The sequence below is a fragment of the Puma concolor genome, chromosome F2 (assembly GCF_028749965.1).
Source record: "Puma concolor isolate L17-30 chromosome F2, mPumCon1.1.hap2, whole genome shotgun sequence".
NCBI classification, from domain to species: domain Eukaryota; kingdom Metazoa; phylum Chordata; class Mammalia; order Carnivora; family Felidae; genus Puma; species Puma concolor.
In genome coordinates, this window is record NC_141684.1 from 3108844 (window position 1) to 3129128 (window position 20285).

Consider the following 20285-nt stretch of genomic DNA (forward strand, 5'->3'; position numbering starts at 1 on the left):
CACAGCATGTACTTGATGGATTCCTCTTTGAATGACTGCATGAAATCCTAGGTGAAATGGAGTACTTCTGACAGAAATAAAGTTAGGTAAACTGGTGGCAGGAGGAGAAAGTAGTGGGCTGATAGCCGTGAAAGAAACTGAGAGATTACACCCATCCAAAACCATACCTAGCCTTACTGATACTTCTAGCAAACCTTCATTCCTACCTTATTACTATTTTCTTTAAATCACAGGGCCTGCAACAATGCATTTTGTACCCAGACACCAAATCTAGACAAGTACAGATTAAGTAGCGGCTGAGTTGTTGGACAATATTGTTGTTATGTGCAGAGTGTCTTCAAGTTTACTAAAGGGCTCGGTGCCCTTTTCTAGCTACCTAGCACACTCTGAGGTCCCAGTACTCGTCCTGAGCCACTCAGTTACCTGAATCTGCAAGAGTAAACAAACGCAATAAACTCAGTCCTGTACTTTGCTAAATGCGGAATATCCTTGGTTGGAGTAGGACTAATTATTGTAACCACACTGGTAGTGGGAAGAATAACGGTAGAAAGAAATATTCTGATCAATTTTTTTTAACGTTTATTTATTTTTGAGAGAGAGAAAGAGAGAGACAGAGCCTGAGTGGGGGAGGGGCAGAGAGAGAGGGAGACACAGAATCCGAAGCAGGCTCCAGGCTCCGAGCCATCAGCACAGAGCCCGATGCGGGGCTTGAACCCACGAACCGCGAGATCGTGACCTGAGCCGAAGTTGGACGCTCAACCGACTGAGCCACCCAGGCGCCCCCATTCTGATCAATTTAAAATCAGCTTTCTGATCGGAGTGGAAAGCACAGCGACAGTTTGGGATTCTGTGAGTTGGCAGCAGTTACGAGCTCTGTGAGCCACTGCGCTGTGCTCAGAACGCCAGCGGCTGTGGGGAAGGTGCCCTGTAGGCCGTCTTCCCTGAGCTCAGCCACAGATGGTTGTCGGAAGGGCTCTGTGTGCAGTAGTCCTGTGGTCTCCAGTGTTTATTGTCAAGTGTCGTCACTGATGCTTCGTGTGTGTCTCAAATGTCAGCTTTCTCTGACAGAGGATCAGGTGAATATGTATTTAAAACGTGAACATTTCTTTAATGGAATAGTCTCATCTAGGAAGAAACTAGAAAGAAAAACCATAAGAAAGAAACAGAGTCAGAAGCAACGTAAAGAAGAGTATGAGACGGCAAGAGCACGAGAAAGAATTCTCTGTCACGGAACCTTAGAGATGGTGATTGTGGTGGTCAGAATAATAGCCCCAAAAGGTATCCATGTCCTAATCCCCAGAACCTGGGCATATGGGACCTTCCTTGGCAGAATGGACTTGGAAGATGTGACCCACACTAAGGACCTTGAGATGGGGAGATGATGAGCTGCAGACCTTTTTTGGCTGTGGTCAGAGGGAGGGGGCTGCAGTAAAAGGGTCGGACGCAACCCTGCTGGCTTTGAACATGCACGGAGGGGCCTCTAGCAGCTGAACAAGGCCAGCCTGGAGCTTCCAGAAAGCAGTGCATCCCTGCTGACACCTTGATTTTAGCCCAGGGATTCCCATTTCGGACTTAGGATTTTACAGAACTGAGAAGCTAGCATTTGTGCTATCTTAAGCTCGGAAGTTTGTGGTTGTTGTTATGGCCGTAGTAGGGAGTAGATGGACACAGGTGTGCTTTGTCTCGGGGGACTTTGGGGCCGACTTCTGGGTGAGCGCTGAACCGACAGGAGGAAGGTAGTGCTGTTGGAGAGCAGGATTCGGATCTCCGCACCTTGTTTGCGGTAACTGAATGACAGTGAGGCTCCTCCCGTGCAGGTGGGATCAGAGGACAGAGCACAGAGAACAGTTGGTTTCCTTGAGGTAAAGAGCATCTGAAAGAGAGACACAGAAAAATAACCGCATTGTAACAAACAAATCAGCAGTGATGATTGCACTTGGTGACTCCTGGCAGGAAGTGAAGTGCGCTGGTAAGAACAATGTGTGTGGCTTTAGATCTCTCCTCTCGTGATAGAGGTCTTGCAAATGACAGTGGGGAGACAGCTAGACATGTAGCCAGTTCCCCGCACACTGGACAGGCCACTCTCATGCGTGTGTCCAGCACCTCCCTCCTAGACTACGGCTTTGGAGGCAAGGGTTCTGTCGTATCCATCATTGTAGTGCTGCTGCCATGCGGACTAGGTGCACACATGCTCACTGATCCAGGGAGGGAACGAACATTCATGAGTGAATGAACACGAAGGAAGGTCTGCAGGACTTCTTTCAACCAGTGGAAAGGTCATTGCTTCTTTCCAGAACACTGTCCAAAAGATAGGTGACCAAGTTGAACCCGGCAAAATCGTAAAAAGAACTTTTAGAAATGAAACCACAGACTCATCTCACTAGTGTGTAATCAAGGACAACAGTGAAATGTCCCCCACCTTTTGTGGTCCATCACACTGATAAACATTCAAGATTGATTTCATCCAGCATCGGCATGAGGTGAAGGACAGTCTCTAATGTTATGTGCCAAGTATAATTGATATAGTTTCACTGGTTGACAGTTTGTCCGTACTTACCAGATGTCACACGTTACGTAGCTTTTGACCCAGGGCGTCTGTTTCTGGGTGTTGTTTCTGCACGTGTGTGATGCCAGCTTCAAGCACGTTCACAGCAATATTGTTTGCATGCCCACTCCCCCTGACCCCCCAGAGCTGGGGAACCCACAAGAACTACCCACCAGTAGTAGAATGGCTCTGTCTGCTGAGTGCTGTATGTTTCTGATAAGATAGAAGCACAGTACAGACACTGGCTTCTTTTATTTTCATCCTTAAGAAGAATTCTTTTCCTGTGAATATCTAATGTGAGAATTAATCAGGAACATTACGTATTTCCAAGTTCTGGGATAGGATACCGATGAGCAAACGGCCTTTTCAAAGTAGTGAAGTGTGGATAGGATTGTCATGGGACATCAAAGTCAGGATGAGAAATTTAAATTTAGTTCAGCTGCCGTTAGGGGTATATTACAAATCCTTGTCCTGTTATCTCCCTTGAGACAGTCACTTTTCTAAATACACGTTTTCCAGAAATAATATATGCATACATTTCCATATGGTAGCAGGGTAGGTTTTTCTGAGTGTGCATTCGTTACTAAATGCTTAGTTCTAAAAGTTGTTTTTCAGTTATCCAGAACCAGATGTTTGGTTCTCAAAATTATCTAAGTTACTGAGTGTAGGTACTGAGCATCAAATGTGTAAGTCCTTTTATATTCCTAACCTTGGCTGACATTTAGACTGAGTCCGCGATGAGATTTACAGGAGTTCTAGAGAAATAGGATAGAACACAATATGGGAGCATAATAAAAAAGCAAAACATGAAATAGAAGTGTCTGTGTGTTTATTGCTTTTAATTTTCTTAGTGGAAAGTGAAGGCTACAACTTGTTTAGGGTGGAGGTCCTACGGGATGGGAGCTCTTCGTTACACAGAAGCAAACCGGAAGTCATTCTGGGTGTCTTCAGGTAGTGTGATCGAGTGAATGGGCTGAAATTGCGTCTGTCCCGTAAAACTCCAGATTGGGAGCCGGCTTGTGCCCTGGGCTCCACACTTCTGGACTAGGTGTGTCCACGCTGGCCTCCCTGCAGGTGGATGCCCGTGTGCCCTGTTTCCTGATAGGTCGCCAGGGTAACCTTTGCTGGGGCTCGTCAGGGAAGGCGCCCAGGGAGGGCGGGATCTCTCCCCGGGGTTGATGGCACAAACAGCGGTAGGAACCGGCGTGTGTCTGGAGGGGAAGGATAGACCTGCCGAGACAGATGGTCGGGAACAGAGAGGAACCTGAACCAGGGCCCTAACAGGAGAGCAGTGGCTCTGGAATCTGGTAGCAGCGAGCTGCCACGGACTGACGAGAGGACGTGCTAAACCTGAGCCTTAGAGAGGGCAGCTGGTGTCGCTGTGCCCTTGGTAGCAAATGGGCAGAGCTGGGACCGGGACACAAAGCGCCTTTGTGGGAATTTGAAAGAGGCGCCAGCTCCCGTCCTGTGCAGCAGGGACTCGTGTGTCGGCAAGGGGAAGCTGAAGAAGTTGCCTCTGAGAGAACTGCTGGAAGCCGATGTCCCACCCCTGATTGCGCGCAAGATGTGGCGACCAGAGGGCCGGCTGGATTTCGGCTCCTGCTGCCCCCTCGGCTGGGCACCCCTGGCAGCACAGGCGGCAGCGTCCTTCACGGTGGCCCCATCACAAACTCCAGGCCTTGAATCCGAAAGCCAGGAAGGACATTTTTGCCTCTTGCAGTTTTGCCCAGAGTTCTTTAGGCTGCACGCGGTCTTCCTGTCCCCAGAGAGCGTGTCTTCTTTATGGAGCGACCTCCAGCCCAGGCCTCTGTGCATGCTTTCTCCCCGATGACACGTTTCCTCCTCCCTACCATTCTCCCGTGCCTGATACACAACCTTCTCCCGGGAGCCTGGCCACGGACAGGTGCCACCTGTTGCCTTTGGTGTGGACGCACTGCGTCCTTGATGGGTTTTGCATATAGTGTGTGTTCATTTTGTCTTCTCGTGAGTAGGGATAGGAACATCCTTATTTGTATTGTCAACAGCATCATGCTTTAATATAGAAACGCTTAGTGTGTGTAGGAACTTTGAAGATGTGTCTCATGTTGTAAGTAGTGTGATACCTTCCGTTAATTGCTAATCTTTAAAAACCATGCTGATTTTCTCGACCAGTGATTTTCACGTTAATGTCGGCATCATTCAACATTAACTGTGAGTGGCCTGGAGCACTGAGAGGATCGCAGTGGGCTGTGATTAGCACACCCTCGTGTGGGGGCAGCACATGGCCTCTGTTACGTTCCCACGCGTGCCGTCCATGTTCAAACGTGTACACGTGGACTTCCACACTGTGCGGGTACAGGGCAAGACTCGGGCTGCCCCCTCCCTTTCCCTAGTTTAGGATAAGCTTCATCTTTGGGCAGCCTTCCTGTCTGAAGTCATGGAGTGTTAGGTTTCAGCGGCTCTTTGAGAGGTCGGTAGCAGATCGGGTAGGCCCGATTTTGAATAACTTCACAGATATCATCGGTATTGTCAGAAATGTGGCCTTCGTCATATGTCCTTAAATGTGTTTCTTAAGAAATGACATTAGGTTGCATCTGGTCTAGAGCAGTATGCCGTCCTGGGCTCAGAAAGTGGAACCCGTCCTCGGGCCTAGTTATCAGCAGTCACACCCAGAGGGCGGGTGGGACACATTGTCAGGTTTGGGGGCGGGGGGGGGGGGGGGTGTGCAGAGCTAGAGCTGCAGAAATGTATTTTAAGTTTCCATGCCTTGTTTATCACTGAAGAAAACGGAAGAGTCTCTTTTTGTGATTTTTCAAAACTTTCCTTGTTCATAAAAATACTATTTGAGAAACAAGATTCCTAAGAAAAATTAAATGACTTATTTAACTTGATACTCTTTTACCAAAGATTTCTGGTAACTAACTAAAACAAATGAACATTGCATTAATTTTTAGCCTACAGTTTTTTTTTTGTTTATAACAGTCGTTTTTGTGGGGGGTATGTTTTAGGGCATCATTCAGAAGATAGTGGACAGTCACAAAGTAAAGCACGTGGCCTGCTATGGATTTCGTCTCAGTCACCTGCGGTCAGAGGAGGTTCACTGGCTCCATTTGGATATGGGTGTCTCCAATGTGAGGGAGAAGTATGAACTTGCACACCCACCAGAGGAGTGGAAGTAAGATCGCGTCCCTACTTTGGTGTGACTCACGCTTGATTTGTTTTGCATATTAAATCACACACGAGAGGGTGAATGTCTTTGCTTAATTTCCATACTGCTTGTAATCACGACTCCTGTCGAAATAAAACTGGCTGGTAATAATTAACCAGCGACCTCTCCTAGATCTCTGTTCAGTCTGTCTTTGTGGCACTATGGACTTTGGGCTCTGTGGGGACGGCCTGGGGCCGGTCACGCTTCTCCCGTCGGGTCTGTTTTGGGTCAGCCTCAGCTCTGAGAACTCCGCCCCCTGTTCTTTTCCTTTCCGTCCTGCCCGCATCCTCTCGTGCAGCAGGACTTCGTGTGCACCTGATCACCTCACTGGTGGGCGGCACGGCTTGCTCCACGGGGCCCGGTAACCCACAAGCTCCCCCAAAAAGAGTGGGTGCACGTTTGATGTTCGTGACTCGGACGGACCTGAGCGAAACGGACGTGATTCAAAGTGAATTAAAGAGTTCTCTGTGTTCTCTCCTAGTAATTTTTTCCACTGTTACGCAAAGCAGCTTGTTAGTAGGAAATTGTACATGTAATACAATTTATTTGAGAGAAATATAACTTGCAAAGATGGGCTCCTTCCACAGGCGCCTTCATTTTGTGGATGCTGCTGTGGGAGTAAAGGCGGTTATGGATCGGGGGGTGGGGGAAGGGGGGGTTCAGTGCCGGTCACTTTCAGTCCGACAACCTGAGTTGTTTGGAGGAGACGTTTTAAACGAAAAACAAATATGTTTAGGTTAATAATCTCTAGTCGAAAAAAATCTCATCCTAGCTACAGTTTACCAAAGAAATATCCTTGTGTTTTCAGGTTTTTCAAATAGCCGGAACCGACCGAGCTAACAAGATAGCCCACGATAATGCAGTTTGGTGGGGTTACATCGATGGCTAGCAAAGATCTGACCTCCATTATTCAGCCAGTCAGTCCAATAAGTGTGTAAAAGCTACGAATACCTAAAAGTTAGTTACAAATCCCTGCAGGTATTTTTATTGAACATAATTCCGTTGCCTTCCTGTACCGACACGTCGGAGGTGTACTTCATCATCATGATGTCCCTAGTGCTCGGTCAAATGTTGTGTCGAATGCAAGCATCTGAATTGACAAGCTCTGTTTCTGTTCTTTTAAGCCAGTTTACTTGGCCTAATTTCAAGTAAAGTTGAGTGGGCACTACTCTGTTCCGTGGAGCCTGAACCCTCAAAGACTGGGCGAGGTAGAACTTCACCGAACGCAGTGAGTGCTGAACCTGATGCTGACGGGAGTGGCTGCCGCAGCCTGGCACCCCACGGTGTGCTCTTTATAGTCTGTACATTTGCAGTTCGTAAAATGTTTATTTCTCATAGCTCTCCACAGACCTTAGGAGGTAAAGACAGGGGAGATAGGTAACAGATTCGATTTGAGTTCCACCTGCAGAGAGCTCCGGATACAGCTTTGACTTGAATTTAGCTGACTTCCCAGTGCAGGCTTTTAAAGTGAACCCAGCCTTAACTGTAACCTTAACTCCGAGTGGTAGCGAGGCCACTAAGATCGGTGAAGGTGCGTGGATGGCGGGGGGAGGAGAGGAGACGAGGAGATGGGTTGGAGGCACAGGTGATCCCTGTGGGTGTTTCGGGAGGACCAGGCTTCCTGCCGCCTGTCGGTGCTCACGTCAGAGGAGGCAGGACTTAGGGCGTCAGTAAGGAACAGGAGCCTGTTACGGAGAACCAAGTAGATTTGAAAAAGAACCAAACTCGAGTTCTGGAAACCACTGGGTGGTTAAAATAGCAAGTTAGATGTAGGTGAAAAATTGGTCAACAGAAACACGGATCTGAGAAAATTTGCCCAAAAGATAGCACGGGGAGATGAACAGGTAGAGAATATGAAAGGAAATGGCACGACACGAAAACTGAGGAGGCAGACCCAGTTCTGACAGGGGCTCCAGGAGGAGATAAAAAGACTGAGGAGGAAGAAATACTCCCAAAGAGATTATGGCTGAGAATTTTCTGGAATTGGCAAATAACATGAGTCATCAGAACCAGGATTAATGCAAAACCCCAAACACGGTTAAAAAAATAGATCTACACTTTGGTGGATTATAGTCAAGTCGTGTACAAAGGAAAAAAAAGAGATGATGCTAAAGCAACCAGGGACACATTCACAGTTCTCCACAGCAGTGATCTGTGCAAAGTGGGGAGAAGAAGTCACCGGCAACCTGTATTTTTTGTCAGATTCAGTGACCATTCAAGAGCAGGATGACAGTGATGCTTTCCGCAGAGACTATACCAGCAAAGGAACCTCCTATAAATACACTCGGGAGAAGGGAAAATGGTCTCTGAAGGAGGGTTTCGGTTGGCAGAAGGAGTGCTAGAAAAAAAATCGGGTAGATACAGATAAGCATTGGCTCTGAAAACACATAAAGTGGTAAAATCTGATTTTTTATATGAAAAAAGTAAAACCCAGATAGTCGAACCCATATGTCAGAAGAGAGGTGATCAGAATTAAGGCTCTGTCAGCCGGGTTTTAAAATTATATATAAAAATGTTAAAAATAAAATTGTATATATTAGGGCAACCATAAAACATTAGAAGTAGATTGTATAACGTAGCAGGTAGGTGGGTGAGTAGGTATCGAGAAACTCCATAATCGAGAGGAGGCAAGAAAAGGGGAGGAAGAAAGACAGGAAAGTAGGGTGAAGGGAAGTCACAGACTAGACTTCAGAAGGTCAAGTAGACTAGGAGTGAGTGGTCGGAACCTGTTAGGGTGTGATTATAAATACAGTCCAGCTCTCTGCTCTTTATGACACACCTAACACAGTGATATTCAAGACATTTTCATGTGACTTACGGAAAGAAACATTTTACCTTAAGATGCAGCACAAACACGTGTGTGTGTCTCAGAACCACGTACATGTAGGTCTCCGTATGTGCTTCACAAAATCATACCCAACCTCACTAGTACGCCGAGGTCTCAGATTTTCATCCAGTGCCATTCTGTTCTCTTCAACCTCATTTAGATGGATGGGTGGGTGGGTGGGTAGAAAAGAAAAGAAGAGAAGAGAAAAGAAAAGAATTTCCCTTCCTGCTAACTAGGTGGGAGAAGGGGGGCAGGGGGATTGGTATTGTTTTATTAATATCCTATGAAAAGAGTTTGAAGACAGAAAAGCATTAATAGGGATGTGGAGGGCAACTACATAATAATAAAAGGCTTGTTCTACAAGAATCACTACAGAAACAGATGGGCCCCTGAAGATACTTCTCAGAATGTATAAAGCAAAAACATTCTGTCCTCTGGCCAGCATTTAAATTTTGGACTGCTCCAGTGACCTCTTTTCCTCTTCCTTCTCTCTGTAGACCTGCCTTTGGCATCAAATTCACACGTTAATAGGAGAGACACAGGGAACCCATAAACCAGTTATTGCCGTAGCCCAGGCAAAAATCCTAAAAGCAGGTGGCCTGGGGGAGTAGTGATGGAGTGAGAAGCGGTTGTAGGGCGATTTTTTTTAAGGTAGAGCTTACGGGGTTTGCTCAAGAGTCTTTAAAAACACAAGCATCCAGTGGAGTGTGAAACTCACTCCTGCAGAAGCTTCCAGTAGCGCCTCGTCACACCTGGAGCCAACTCCAGAGTTCCGATCATCTCTCAGCCCCATCTCCTCTCGCTCTCGTTCCCTTCGTCCACTCAAGCGGCCGCACGTTTCAGTGTCGTCTCTTCCTCGCTGCCTGGTCGGGGTCTCACTGGATCCTCTCTGCCGCCAGCTTCCTGGCCTGCTGAATAGCACCGGCCTCGGCCCACCTTTCCTTTGTCTTGGAGAACTTTCCACTCGCTCTGCCCCAGCCCCACGGCTCCTTCTGGTTCTCGAATGAGACTTTGTGCTTCGTGTGACTCTGCTGAACGTGCTCCCCTGTCGTTTCCGTCACCGCGTGGGCCTCCCATCGTTCAGACCAGTGTCCGCTGTCCGCTCTCGGCCTGTGGTCTTCCCCGACCGTTCTGTCTTTAGGGCCTGCCCACCTGATGACCTTTCTCTCCCTCAGGGACTTTGTCTCACCCGCTGCTCTATTCCTAGTTTCTAGTTGGTCGTGCCTGGTATATAGGAGGCACCTCATAAACATTTTAAGTGAGAACGGAATTAGTGGTAGTGGAAATGTAAAATAAACCTAGAGGCAAAGCACTTTGATGGGACAGTAAGTTGTCTTCATCTAGGGATGAACAGTTGTAGATTGTGTGAATAACTGTGTTTTCACAGTAACACACATTGCTTACAATGTGGTGGACATTGTGCTAAGCACCTGGCTTACTTTACCCAAGTTCGTTCTTCCTATGATAGCCTTTTCAGGTGGGTACTCACCTTTTGCCATGTTACTGGTGAGACAGCTGTGGTTCAGAGAGGCTGAAAAAACTTCCTTGAGATCATACGGCAGAGTAGGCAATTGAGTCCGTGTGCTCAGCATTTTCTTCTCTGCTCCTGTTAAGGTATGTAAGCACCAGAGACAGAACATTTTTGATCACATTTCCCCCTTGCTAGCAGGGACCTTCTCTCAGTTCGTAGGTGGCTTTGTGAGGACAGCTGCACTCCTGGCTTTAGTTCTGAAAAGTAAGATGTTCTTCGAATGAAAGTGCTAGGACTCCCCGGAATAATCGGGCGTCAGTTTCCATTCTCGGGAAGTTTTTGAACATCGATTTGTTTTCGTGCTATCTGCCATAGGATCTGTTCCTCCTGTTCAATAACCGTGAGACACAAGCTTGCTCACCCGGGTCCTGAGGTCTTTCGACACAAGCCAGCTTGTGGCACACTGTGTGGGTGTAGCTGTGTCAGGCAGGGGGACCTTCCAGTGGTGCCGTGGCTGGCCGCTGGGGACAGGAAGGGCTGGTTGGATAAGTGGCTGTCCTGGTGGGAAGAATAACCACAAAATAGATCCTGCCTCAAGCAATACACAGGGACCCACTGAAAATGGACCAGGTGAGAAAAAAGTTTAATGAAAAGTATGAAGGTACTGCTGGTCCTGGAGCAGGAAGATTTAATAACCCCAAAGACGTTCCCTGGAAAAGGAAAGAATAGCAAATTTAACTTCATTGGGATGAAGAGCCTCTGTGTGTTAAAAGGTGTATTTGTAAAAGTGCAGAAGCAAGTTGCAGCTGAGAGGAGATATTTGTCACGTTTGTAATTTACAAAGGATGATGCTCTTCTGATTAGTATGAGAGTTGCAGGCAACTCAGTCCACGGACAAGGGACATGAAGGCGTTGTCATAAAGGGGAAAACAAGTTTGGCCGGTAATCGGGGGGATGGGGACCTAGCCCACAAGATCCACACTGGTTGGCAGAAAGTGAGTTGTGGGCAGCGTCAGTAGCGGGAGAGGTGGTGGCTCCAACAGGGTGTTTGCCTGCGCTGCTGGTGAGAGAAGGTAAACGGGTAAATCCGTTTGGGCCGCAGCTGGAAGACGGGCAGCACACACTCTACAGGGCTGCAGTTCCCCTGCAGATTTTGTCCCTGAGAGACTCCAGGTTTCCGTGCTGGGCCACAGACGTAGGATGTCACGCAGGTCAAAATGAATGAACTGTAGGGACGTGTAGCCGTGTGGGTGAATCTTAGCCACGTAGCCTCGTGTGGCAGAGTCGAGTCTCCCATGACACTGTTGTGAGTGCACTAAGTGCCACTGAACTGTACGCGTTAAAAAGGTTAATTTTTTTGTAATGTGAATTTTACCTCAATTAAAAAAGTAAGTCCCAGAAAATGACATAACAGCCTGATAAGCTTTTGTAATGTGAAAAGAAAAGAAAACCCTAAAGGAATATCGTCGGGGATCTCATCGGTTGGGTAAGATAAAGGACCAGAGGGCAATAGTGCAGAGCCTCCCCGAGGGGAGTGTCCTGCCCCCCTCCCCCCGGTCTCCCGAAGGCCCCATGGGGACTCGTGCTGACCCGTCGGGTTCTGAGGCAGGGCTCGAAAAGTCAGCCCCTTAGAAGACTCGGGTTCCTACCTGCCTTGCTTCCTGCCCAGTCTGTCCAGGAGGAAGCAGGAGCTGGCTCCCCTGTCCCTAGGAGGCCTGGAGGTCCCTGTTGCTGGAGGTCCCAGTGGAGCAGGTAGTATTTGTTAGGATCTGGAGTCCGCCAAAAAACGCTTCCGTGGCAATGTCGTACTAGCATATACTGCGGCAAACGGTGTCCTGCAGTTTTGAGAGATTTCAGCTTGAAAGTTTTGTTCCTAGATCATTCTGGTTAATCACATTTTGGTAACTAAACTTCACTTATCTGGAGCCACCTATGTAAGGTGGCTGTTGGGCATCCGAGTGGGCTAAGCGGATATAAATAGCCTGTCAGGGCACTGGGGGCGGGAGGGGGGGGGGGTGGAACGGCCCAATCCTTCTGATGTTGAACCCAAGTCTAAAAGACGGCCCTCTTGGCATTTGAGGAAGTATTTGGGGCTCTGTCAAGTGAGTGAGGAGGAACATTCTCGTCATTGTTAGTGAGCCGCGGTTGCTGCCCTCCTGCTTAGCAGCCTGCTTAGCGCTGCCCTGTTCGCTGCTGCGCAAGCCCCTCACTCTGCGGGAGAGAGGAGAGGCGTCATTTTCCAAAGAAGACCAATGAAAATGAATAATGATAGTTTAGGAAGCTTTAGATTGTATTTGGTAGTTTTCTATGTTGTCTTGAAATGACACCGCCCCTGCATACGCCTTCTTTTAAGAAGCCAGTCTTTTGTTGTAATCCTGCATTCAGCAAGAGTTCTTAGGAGGGTTTAAAGCAGAAAGACATTAAGTAGAGGAGCACTCTTGACAGGTTTGGAAGTGACACCTTTAAAACACGGATGCACTTCCAATTTGCTGCTCTGTTAATTAGACACTTACCGGATGCTTCTGCACCGAACACGGGCAGCTGGAAGATAGTTTCCAGTGGGTCTGCGGCTGCCGGCTGACACTGGCCAGGCTGCTTGGAGAGAGGTTCTGGTGGGTTATCACCGTGGTTACAGAACAGTTAGTCTGCGCCTGTGGAATTTCTTTTATTCTCCATACGTATCCAAAGTTGCAAGAATAGTTAAGGCCTGTGTGCCTTCACCTAGCTTCCCTAAATGTTGGAACTTTCGTGACCATAGTACAGTAGTTGGCACTGAAGCCAGAAAATAAACATTGATAGAGTCTTACTTAACTAATCTACACATGTCACTCAAATTTCACGGTTGTCCCACATAACATCCCTTTTCTGGTCCAGGAACCACTTTGCTGTTCTGACTCCTCGAGTCTCCTCTAATCTGGGACAGTTCCTCAGTCTCTCTATGTCCTTCCTGACCCTGACACTTTTGAAGAATCCTGGCTGGTTATTTGTACCGTGTCCTTCAATTGAGGTTCATCTAGGGCTTTTTTCATGGTTATATTGAGGTTATGTGTTTTGGGCCAGAATTCTAAGCTTTTGTACCCGTCTCACTGCATCCTGTCAGCATGTGACTCCTTTTTACAGGTGCTTTTAACTGGGATCGTTTGGTTTAAGGTGGTGGCCAGGTTTCCCCACTGTAAAGTTGCTGTTTTTTCCTCTGAAATTAAGAAATACTCTTCTGGGGAGATAGATTGAGACTCTGCGGATACTGTTTCTCATTGTATTTTTACCCTGTATTCTCGATATCGTTGATGATTCTTTCTCACAGCTATTACTGCTATAATTTTTGTCTAAGGATGAATTTCTATTCCTGTACTTCCTTTGAGAATTTTTTTAAGCATTGTTTTTAATGTTCATTTATTTTTGAGAGAGAGAGAGAGAGAGCGCACAAGTGGAAGAGGGGAGGGAGAGAGGGAGACCCAGAATCCGAAGCAGGCTCCAGGCTCTGAGCTGTCAGCACAGAGCCCGATGCGGGGCTCAAACTTGTCAATTGCAAGATCATGACCTGAGCCAAAGTCAGACGCCCAACCGACTGAGCCACCCAGGTGCCCCCCCTTTGAGGATTTTTAAATTGGAAGTGTGTTGTAAGAAAGAGCTTACGATATCTGTGTTGTTTCTGGAAATTGTACTTTGTGTCACTACACACAGACAGGCTAACCTTTCTCAGTATCAAGCTTAACAGATTCTTTCTCCAAACACTTCCCACTCCTCCTCACCATTACTTGGTTAGCTTGTGGGTATCTTGGTGCTCATTGTTGGTGGTAAGACTGAGGGGAGGTTAGTGTCAGTGGCCTTCATAGGAAATTATTACTTAGGAGAAGCGGAAAAAAGATGATTTTATTTGGGGCATGTTATATTTAGCTGCTCTTCGGAGGTCCATGGAGTGGCATATAGCAGAATAATGGAGATGTGTCTCGGGATGCAGCCAGTCTCTTAGAGTAGTGGCAGGAGGGTCGGGAAAGAGGTGAGTTTCACAGAAGAGATGGGAGTAGGGATGTCGGAACTCATGGGCCAGTCGGCTGTGGGTGTTGGGCCCTGTGGTTTAAGGACAGAGGCGGAGTGAAGGGATGCCATTACATCAGGAGACCTTGGGCAGTCTCAGCAGGGCCGTGGGGCAGGTGTGCTGGCCTGCGCGTGGTCAGGGCCGTGGGGCAGGTATGCTGGGCTGCACGTAGTCAGGACCTTGGGGTAGGTGTGCTGGGCTGCGGGTCGTCAGCAGGGCCGTGGGGCGGGTGTGCTGGGCCGTGCGCGCGCATCGTCAGGGCCGTGGGGCGGGTGTGCTGGGCGGGCGCAGTAAAGCAGTGGTCAGAATCCGCCTGGCAACCTGATGAGCTTGCTGGCCTCAACAGAGTAAGAGCAGTGGGCGTCTCTCTGGTTTCGGAGCCGCCAGTGCCTTCTAGCAGTTTCGTTCTGCTTTGGGGCATTCCTGCATGGACTGCTGTAGAGGGATCCCCGTCTGCTTCTTCGTAGCCCTGGGACCTCGGCCCGTTACCCGAGTCCCTGAAACTCTTTCCCCACCGGTGAAAACAGAAGGCCCTTCCTTTTCAGCCAGAGTGCTGCACTCGCCTCCGGGCCTCCTGCTTCTTCCCCCGGGTCCCCTGGCCGGTCCTACACACTGTCGCCTGCCTGGTCAGAGAAATAGATGTCCTGTGACTCAACTGCTGTGCTCACGGTGCTCCGAGCCCCACAAGCACGCCGTGCAGGGTCCTCCGTGATCTGCCACCTCCCGGTCCTGCCCTTCTACTCACGGCTTGCGCCCAGCGGGCCCAGCTGCGTCTGCCTTCCCACACATCCTCCAGCCTCAGGGCCTTCGTGCACCCCCTTCCATCATATTAGAACTCCTGTCCCTGCACGTGATTGCATGACTCCCTTCCTCCCTTCAGATCTTCATTAAGATGTCTTTGAATCTGAGTGTCCTTTGCTGGTCACCCTTTGCAAAATAATACTTTATCACATGTCATTCCCCTCACCGTGCCTATTTGTCTGTGTCACTTTTACTGCCATCTTGTAGATACCTGTGTATTTGCTGTATGAATTTGAGCATATATTGCATATAAACTTTCTGAGGGCTGGTGAGGACACCGAGGTGTGGGAGGGCCACGGAGCCAGACGCCCAGCCCAGGCAGCCCCAGTGCAGGGCCCACGTTCTCTCTGCTCCTCTCAGGGCTGGTGCTGACTGAAAGAAGCCCGTGGGTCAAATGCTTATCGCAATTTCTGTCAGATCCTGAGTGGCCCTTGTCCGTTGAGGCATCGTCAGCATCAGCATCGGGATGCTGGACGTTAACAGCATGAACGTGCAGCCAGGCTGCCCAGCGTTTGACCTAGGATCCGTTTCCTCTCTGTTAGAATGGGAGGCACTAACAGCAGAAGCCTCCGGTGTCCTGTTTGAGTCCAAGCGCACTGGCTCGGAGCCCGTTGCTTCCTCTCACGGAGCGTCACCTGCCTAGATCGTGACACTTCTGTTCTCCGACTGTCGTGTGCATTAAGAGAAATAGCACATGTAAAGCACCTGCTAAGTCCCAAGTTAAAAATAAATGGAATCTATTGCGTTTCCACAAACAGTTGCCCCTTGTAGAATATCTGTAGTAAATGATTGACCTCTTTCCAAGAGTAGAAGTCAACGTGAACCTGATCGTTTGGTGATTGTGTATTTTAATAAGATGGACACTTAAAACTTTTAGCAGAACTTGTGTATGTGTATCATGCATTTTTTTCCACCCTTAACTGAACCAAAAACATTGTATTGATTACTTTGTGTGTTTTCCTTGTGAGCCTGTTACATTTTTTAAAGATCGATTACTAAAACTTTAGGGAAAAAAACCCAGATCTTTCTATAACCTTTGGGTAGGCAAATATCTTATAAACAAAACACTTAAAGAATTTACTAAAAAGGAAAAGAATAAATAGGGCTGCATAAAAATTATGAACTTTGTTCCTCAAAAGATAGCATTAAAATGAAAATATTTTAAAAATAATTTTTAGGTGCGCCTGGGTGGCTCAGTCGGATAAGCGTTGACTCTTGATTTTGGCTCAGGTCATGATCTCACGGTTCCTGAGATCAGGCCCCACCCACGTTGGGCTCTGCACTGATGGCACGGATCCTGCTTGGGATTCTCTCTCTCTCTTTCTCTCTCTCTCTCCCTCCCCCTCTCTCTTTGCCCGTCCCCTGCGTGCATGCTTCCTCAAAATAAATAAATAAATAAATAAATAAATAAATAAATAAATAAATAAATATTAAAAAGGTAATTTTTAAAAGATAACCGTCAAGAGAGTGAAAGGCAGCTGTGGAGTGGCAGAACATACTGGGCGGTCTAACAGTGGTCTCCCACTCTGAATACCTGAAGAATGCCCACAGGTCAGCTGGGGGTCGGGGAGGGGAGGCCCACGACCCTTTAGACAAAACAGACGTTTCACAAAAGGTCTCCAGAATGGCCCATCATCAGATGAGGGTGTGCCCCATCTCATCATCCATCGGGATGTGCCAGTCCGGTCCACACTGTACCTCCCTCCCGCAGTGTCCCGGACTAAACTGCAGGTACCAGGCAGAGGTGAGGGTGTGGGGAAACAGAGTGCCCCATGCTGCTGATAGGACGGTGTGGCTTCTTCAGCTCCCTGACGGGCGGCATCTGTGGATACAGATGTGTGTGTGTTGTGATTGAGGGACTCTGCTCCTGGTCCCCCCCCCGCTTTCCCAGCAGAGGTGTGTCCATATGTTCACCAGAAGACACGAGTGAGAGAGCATTCTGGTGAAGTTCGTTTGTTTCGACCATTCTTGAAGCTTGGCTTCCTGAGCGACTAAATAATTTTATGTTTAATTTTTTTTAATGTTTATTTATTATTGAGAGAGAGAGAGACAGGGCATGAATGGGGGAGGGGCAGAGAGAGAGGGAGACACAGAATCTGAAGCAGGCTCCAGGCTCTGAGCTGTCAGCACAGAGCCTGACGTGGGGCTCGAACTCATGAACTGCGAGATCATGACCTGAGTTGAAGTCGGATGCTTAACCGACTGAGCCACCCAGGTGCCCCATCATTTTATGTTTAGAGGAGGAAAAAAAAAGAGTGTTTATAGCCGTTTCCTCATCAGGGCCACAAAGTAGTAATAACTCTGATGGCCTTTCGCGGTGATATGGGCTGTCACACAGGGCAGCCGTGACCGACCTTCAGCTGCTAGCTGGGCTCCACATCGCAAGCATTTGCCGCGAGTGAGAAAAAACCAGACATAGAAGAATGCATTCTGTGTGAGTCCGTGCACATCAGGGCAGCCGTCGAGGGGAGGTGTGAGGGGGTGCCGCCCGGCCCAGTGGGGGACAGTGACTGCTGGCCCTGTGCCTTCTGGATGTCTTTCTTGTCCTGTCTCCTTGCGGGATCACTGAGCTTCAGACAACAGACGTGCATGTTCTTGTGCTGAAAGGTTTTAAACCGTATGCTTAAAAACTGTGATTGTTTTTTACCTTATTTTAAAAATAATACTTCGAGTAATTGGTTATGTCATACAATAATACTATAATTACAGACTATGAGTTGAGAAAATTACTTCTTTCTAATTGTTCTATTTTCTGAATTGTTTTTTAGATATGAATTGAGAATTCGTTATTTGCCAAAAGGATTTCTAAACCAGTTTACTGAAGACAAGCCAACTCTGAATTTCTTCTATCAACAGGTATAGGAGGGTACTTTAATACACCTTTTTCTTTGTTTCTTTGAATCCTACATACTACATGGTTTTATCTTAGAATTAGATTAAACCTAATGTTCGGGAAAATAATAAATTTGGCACAGTATGGCAGTGAGAGTCTTTTAACCAGTGGGAAATTTTGAATTTTTGACACTTTGTGAATTCTTGTATGCTTAGGCAAGTCTTAAAAGAGACTTCTTTTATGTGGAGACTGTAAGTCCTAAGCGACTCAACCACTGGCTTGTCTTTGATTCAAGTATAATGGTCATGCCTGAATATCAACAGATTTGTCGGGTACAGAATTTATTGTCAGAGCCAGCTACATTGACATAATCTCAAGAACAACTTGCACAGTAAAGCCAGAATGGACTTTTTTTACATTGAGTAACTTGCTTTTTATCCCTTAAAATATTAGGCAATAAATACCTGTGGCATAAATGAACCAACACAATTTTATGACCAAATACTTGTTAGTTTTAGTGATGAGCATGGGGGGAAAAAATGGTCTGAATAATATCCCAACATTTGCACACCATTTTGCAGGTAAATGCACTTGGTAATGTTTTGTTTTAATAAAAATATGTATTAAATGTCTGCTGTGGGTCAAGAACACAGATGAAATAAGTGAATTGCACATTAAATTCGATTGAAGGTGCAGTGGGTGAGGATCTCCTGTACACGGTACTTTGCGTTCAGTCCTCTACTGTTGGTGGTCACGGGCCACGTGGTCATACACAGGAGGGTCTGCTAACCCAGTGGGTGGAGTCCAGGGGGTCTGGAAAGTGTCACCGAGTCCCCAGCTTTGTAGATGAGGAAGAGCTGTACTTTAGGAAACCTGGTGCATTTAAAGCTGAGCTGAGAAGTTCTGAGAAGTGGGTGAGGGAGATACAGCCCACATCAAAGAAAGGGAAGGTTCTAGGTTTCCTCCTGCAGCATAAAGGGAGCTATTTAAAGAATTTAAGTAGTGAGTGGCTTGACGAGAATTTTCGTTGTTAAATAAGATCACACTGATGTGATGGTGGCATCCGTCGTGCATTGGATGGGTCTTAAGGCTGCAAGCAAGTTAGGAGGCTGTTCAGCCATTTGGGCAAGAAACGGGGGAGAGAAAGGTCTGACTGTGGGTGTAGGCAACTTTAGTGGATGGATTTGATAGGACCGGGAGGCTGATCCAAATGGAGCATGAAAGTAAAGAAGAAAGAGGTTGATTGTGTCCGTCCAGATGCCTGGTGTCAGGAAAGAGGCAAGGTTCAGTTACATTCAGAAGTAAGGTGGCAGGACGGTAGGTTGATGTACTTCCCAATGTGAGAAAACTGTGTGTTCCCCCTTCTCAGATCTAGGCTGTGAGAACAGGAGGCTGAGGTCGCTGTTTCTCGGTATTGGGTCTGTTTTCCTGTCTGCGGGGTGGAAGTGCCATTGGAAATGGCCAGTGAAATGCCAGTGGAAACGTGGGGTACCAGACTTGACGGGAGCCTGGGAGGGTTTACCACGATACGGAGATGCACGGGAAGAGGGCGTTGGCGTTTGGCGAAAAGAAAAGAGCGAAGCCCTCTTTAGACTCCGCCTGAGATTGCTGGAGGCCCGTTTGTACTGCAGAAATGATTTCTAGATTACAAACCGCTCCTCGTCTGTGTTTCCACAGCTCACCCTTAGCAATCTGGTGAGCTTTGAGTCGAAGTGAAGGAGGTGACAGGAGAGCTTAGTTAACTGATAGGTTTGCATCGCGTGTTTCTCTCTTGTAGATGCTACTTATCACCGTTGGCATAATTTCCTTGAAAAAACCCACCCCCTGAGGAAATCTGTGACTACTTCAGTGACACGGATTTCTGGAATTCATCAAACAGGCCTCATTAGCTCACGGCCACTACAGGCCGACCTCGCAGTTGGTGGCGTTCTTGTTCCTTCCACACTATTGCTGGGTGTCCTAGTTGTTCCCCGTAGGAGGCCTTGCTTGTATCTCTGATTAAAAGCACTTCACATGCCGGTGTGGCCCCAGTTTTCTCTTACTCATAGGACGTGTCTCGCAGCGGCCTGCATTGTTCGGTTGAACGGCCTTTATGAAAAAACCCCGGAGGGAGTGAGCGTGCACGCGGTAGTGGCCCACTGTGCGTTTAACGGCTCCGTGAGTCTCCGCGTGCTTACCTGTCTCACCTGCTCAAATACCGATGAAGTGAGGTAGGATTGTCTGTCACACAAGTGCCCAGGCATGGTTTGAATTGCAGTCCACAGGCGGCACCAGACCTCTGAGCGCTTGGCATCTACCGTTTACCTGTCACGACGCGAGTGGGGCTGCACGTTCCGGGATGGCGCATGTCTCTCTTGCCTTCCTGTGTGCTCTCCACATGGGCTCCCGGCCCCTTCACCCCCCGCTCTGCTTTCTCCTGTTCCTACACTTTCTCTTCTTCAGCCTGCCCTCTTTTTAACCTTTTACACTTAGTTATACAGTTTTAGACAGTCCCGAAAATATTCTAAAGCATCACTTAAAGTATCTCTACCCTAATAATTACTTTCATTTCGCATATAATTTTGTAATATTCTCCCAAGTAC

General features: G+C 47.7%; 1 protein-coding gene across 2 annotated transcripts in view; it reads left to right on the forward strand.

Moving 5' to 3' along the window:
• The window catches only part of LOC112859710 (focal adhesion kinase 1), a 197950-nt gene that overhangs the window by 94452 nt on the left and 83213 nt on the right, over positions 1-20285 (forward strand). Inside the window, exons 3-4 of one of the 2 annotated variants that reach the window (XM_086695343.1) lie at positions 5533-5699; positions 17639-17726. In XM_086695343.1, the coding sequence (XP_086551469.1) occupies positions 5533-5699; positions 17639-17726 (255 nt within the window). Of the gene's footprint in view, positions 1-5532; positions 5704-17638; positions 17727-20285 lie in introns of those variants that run through there. The other variant, XM_086695342.1, reaches the window with a different exon arrangement.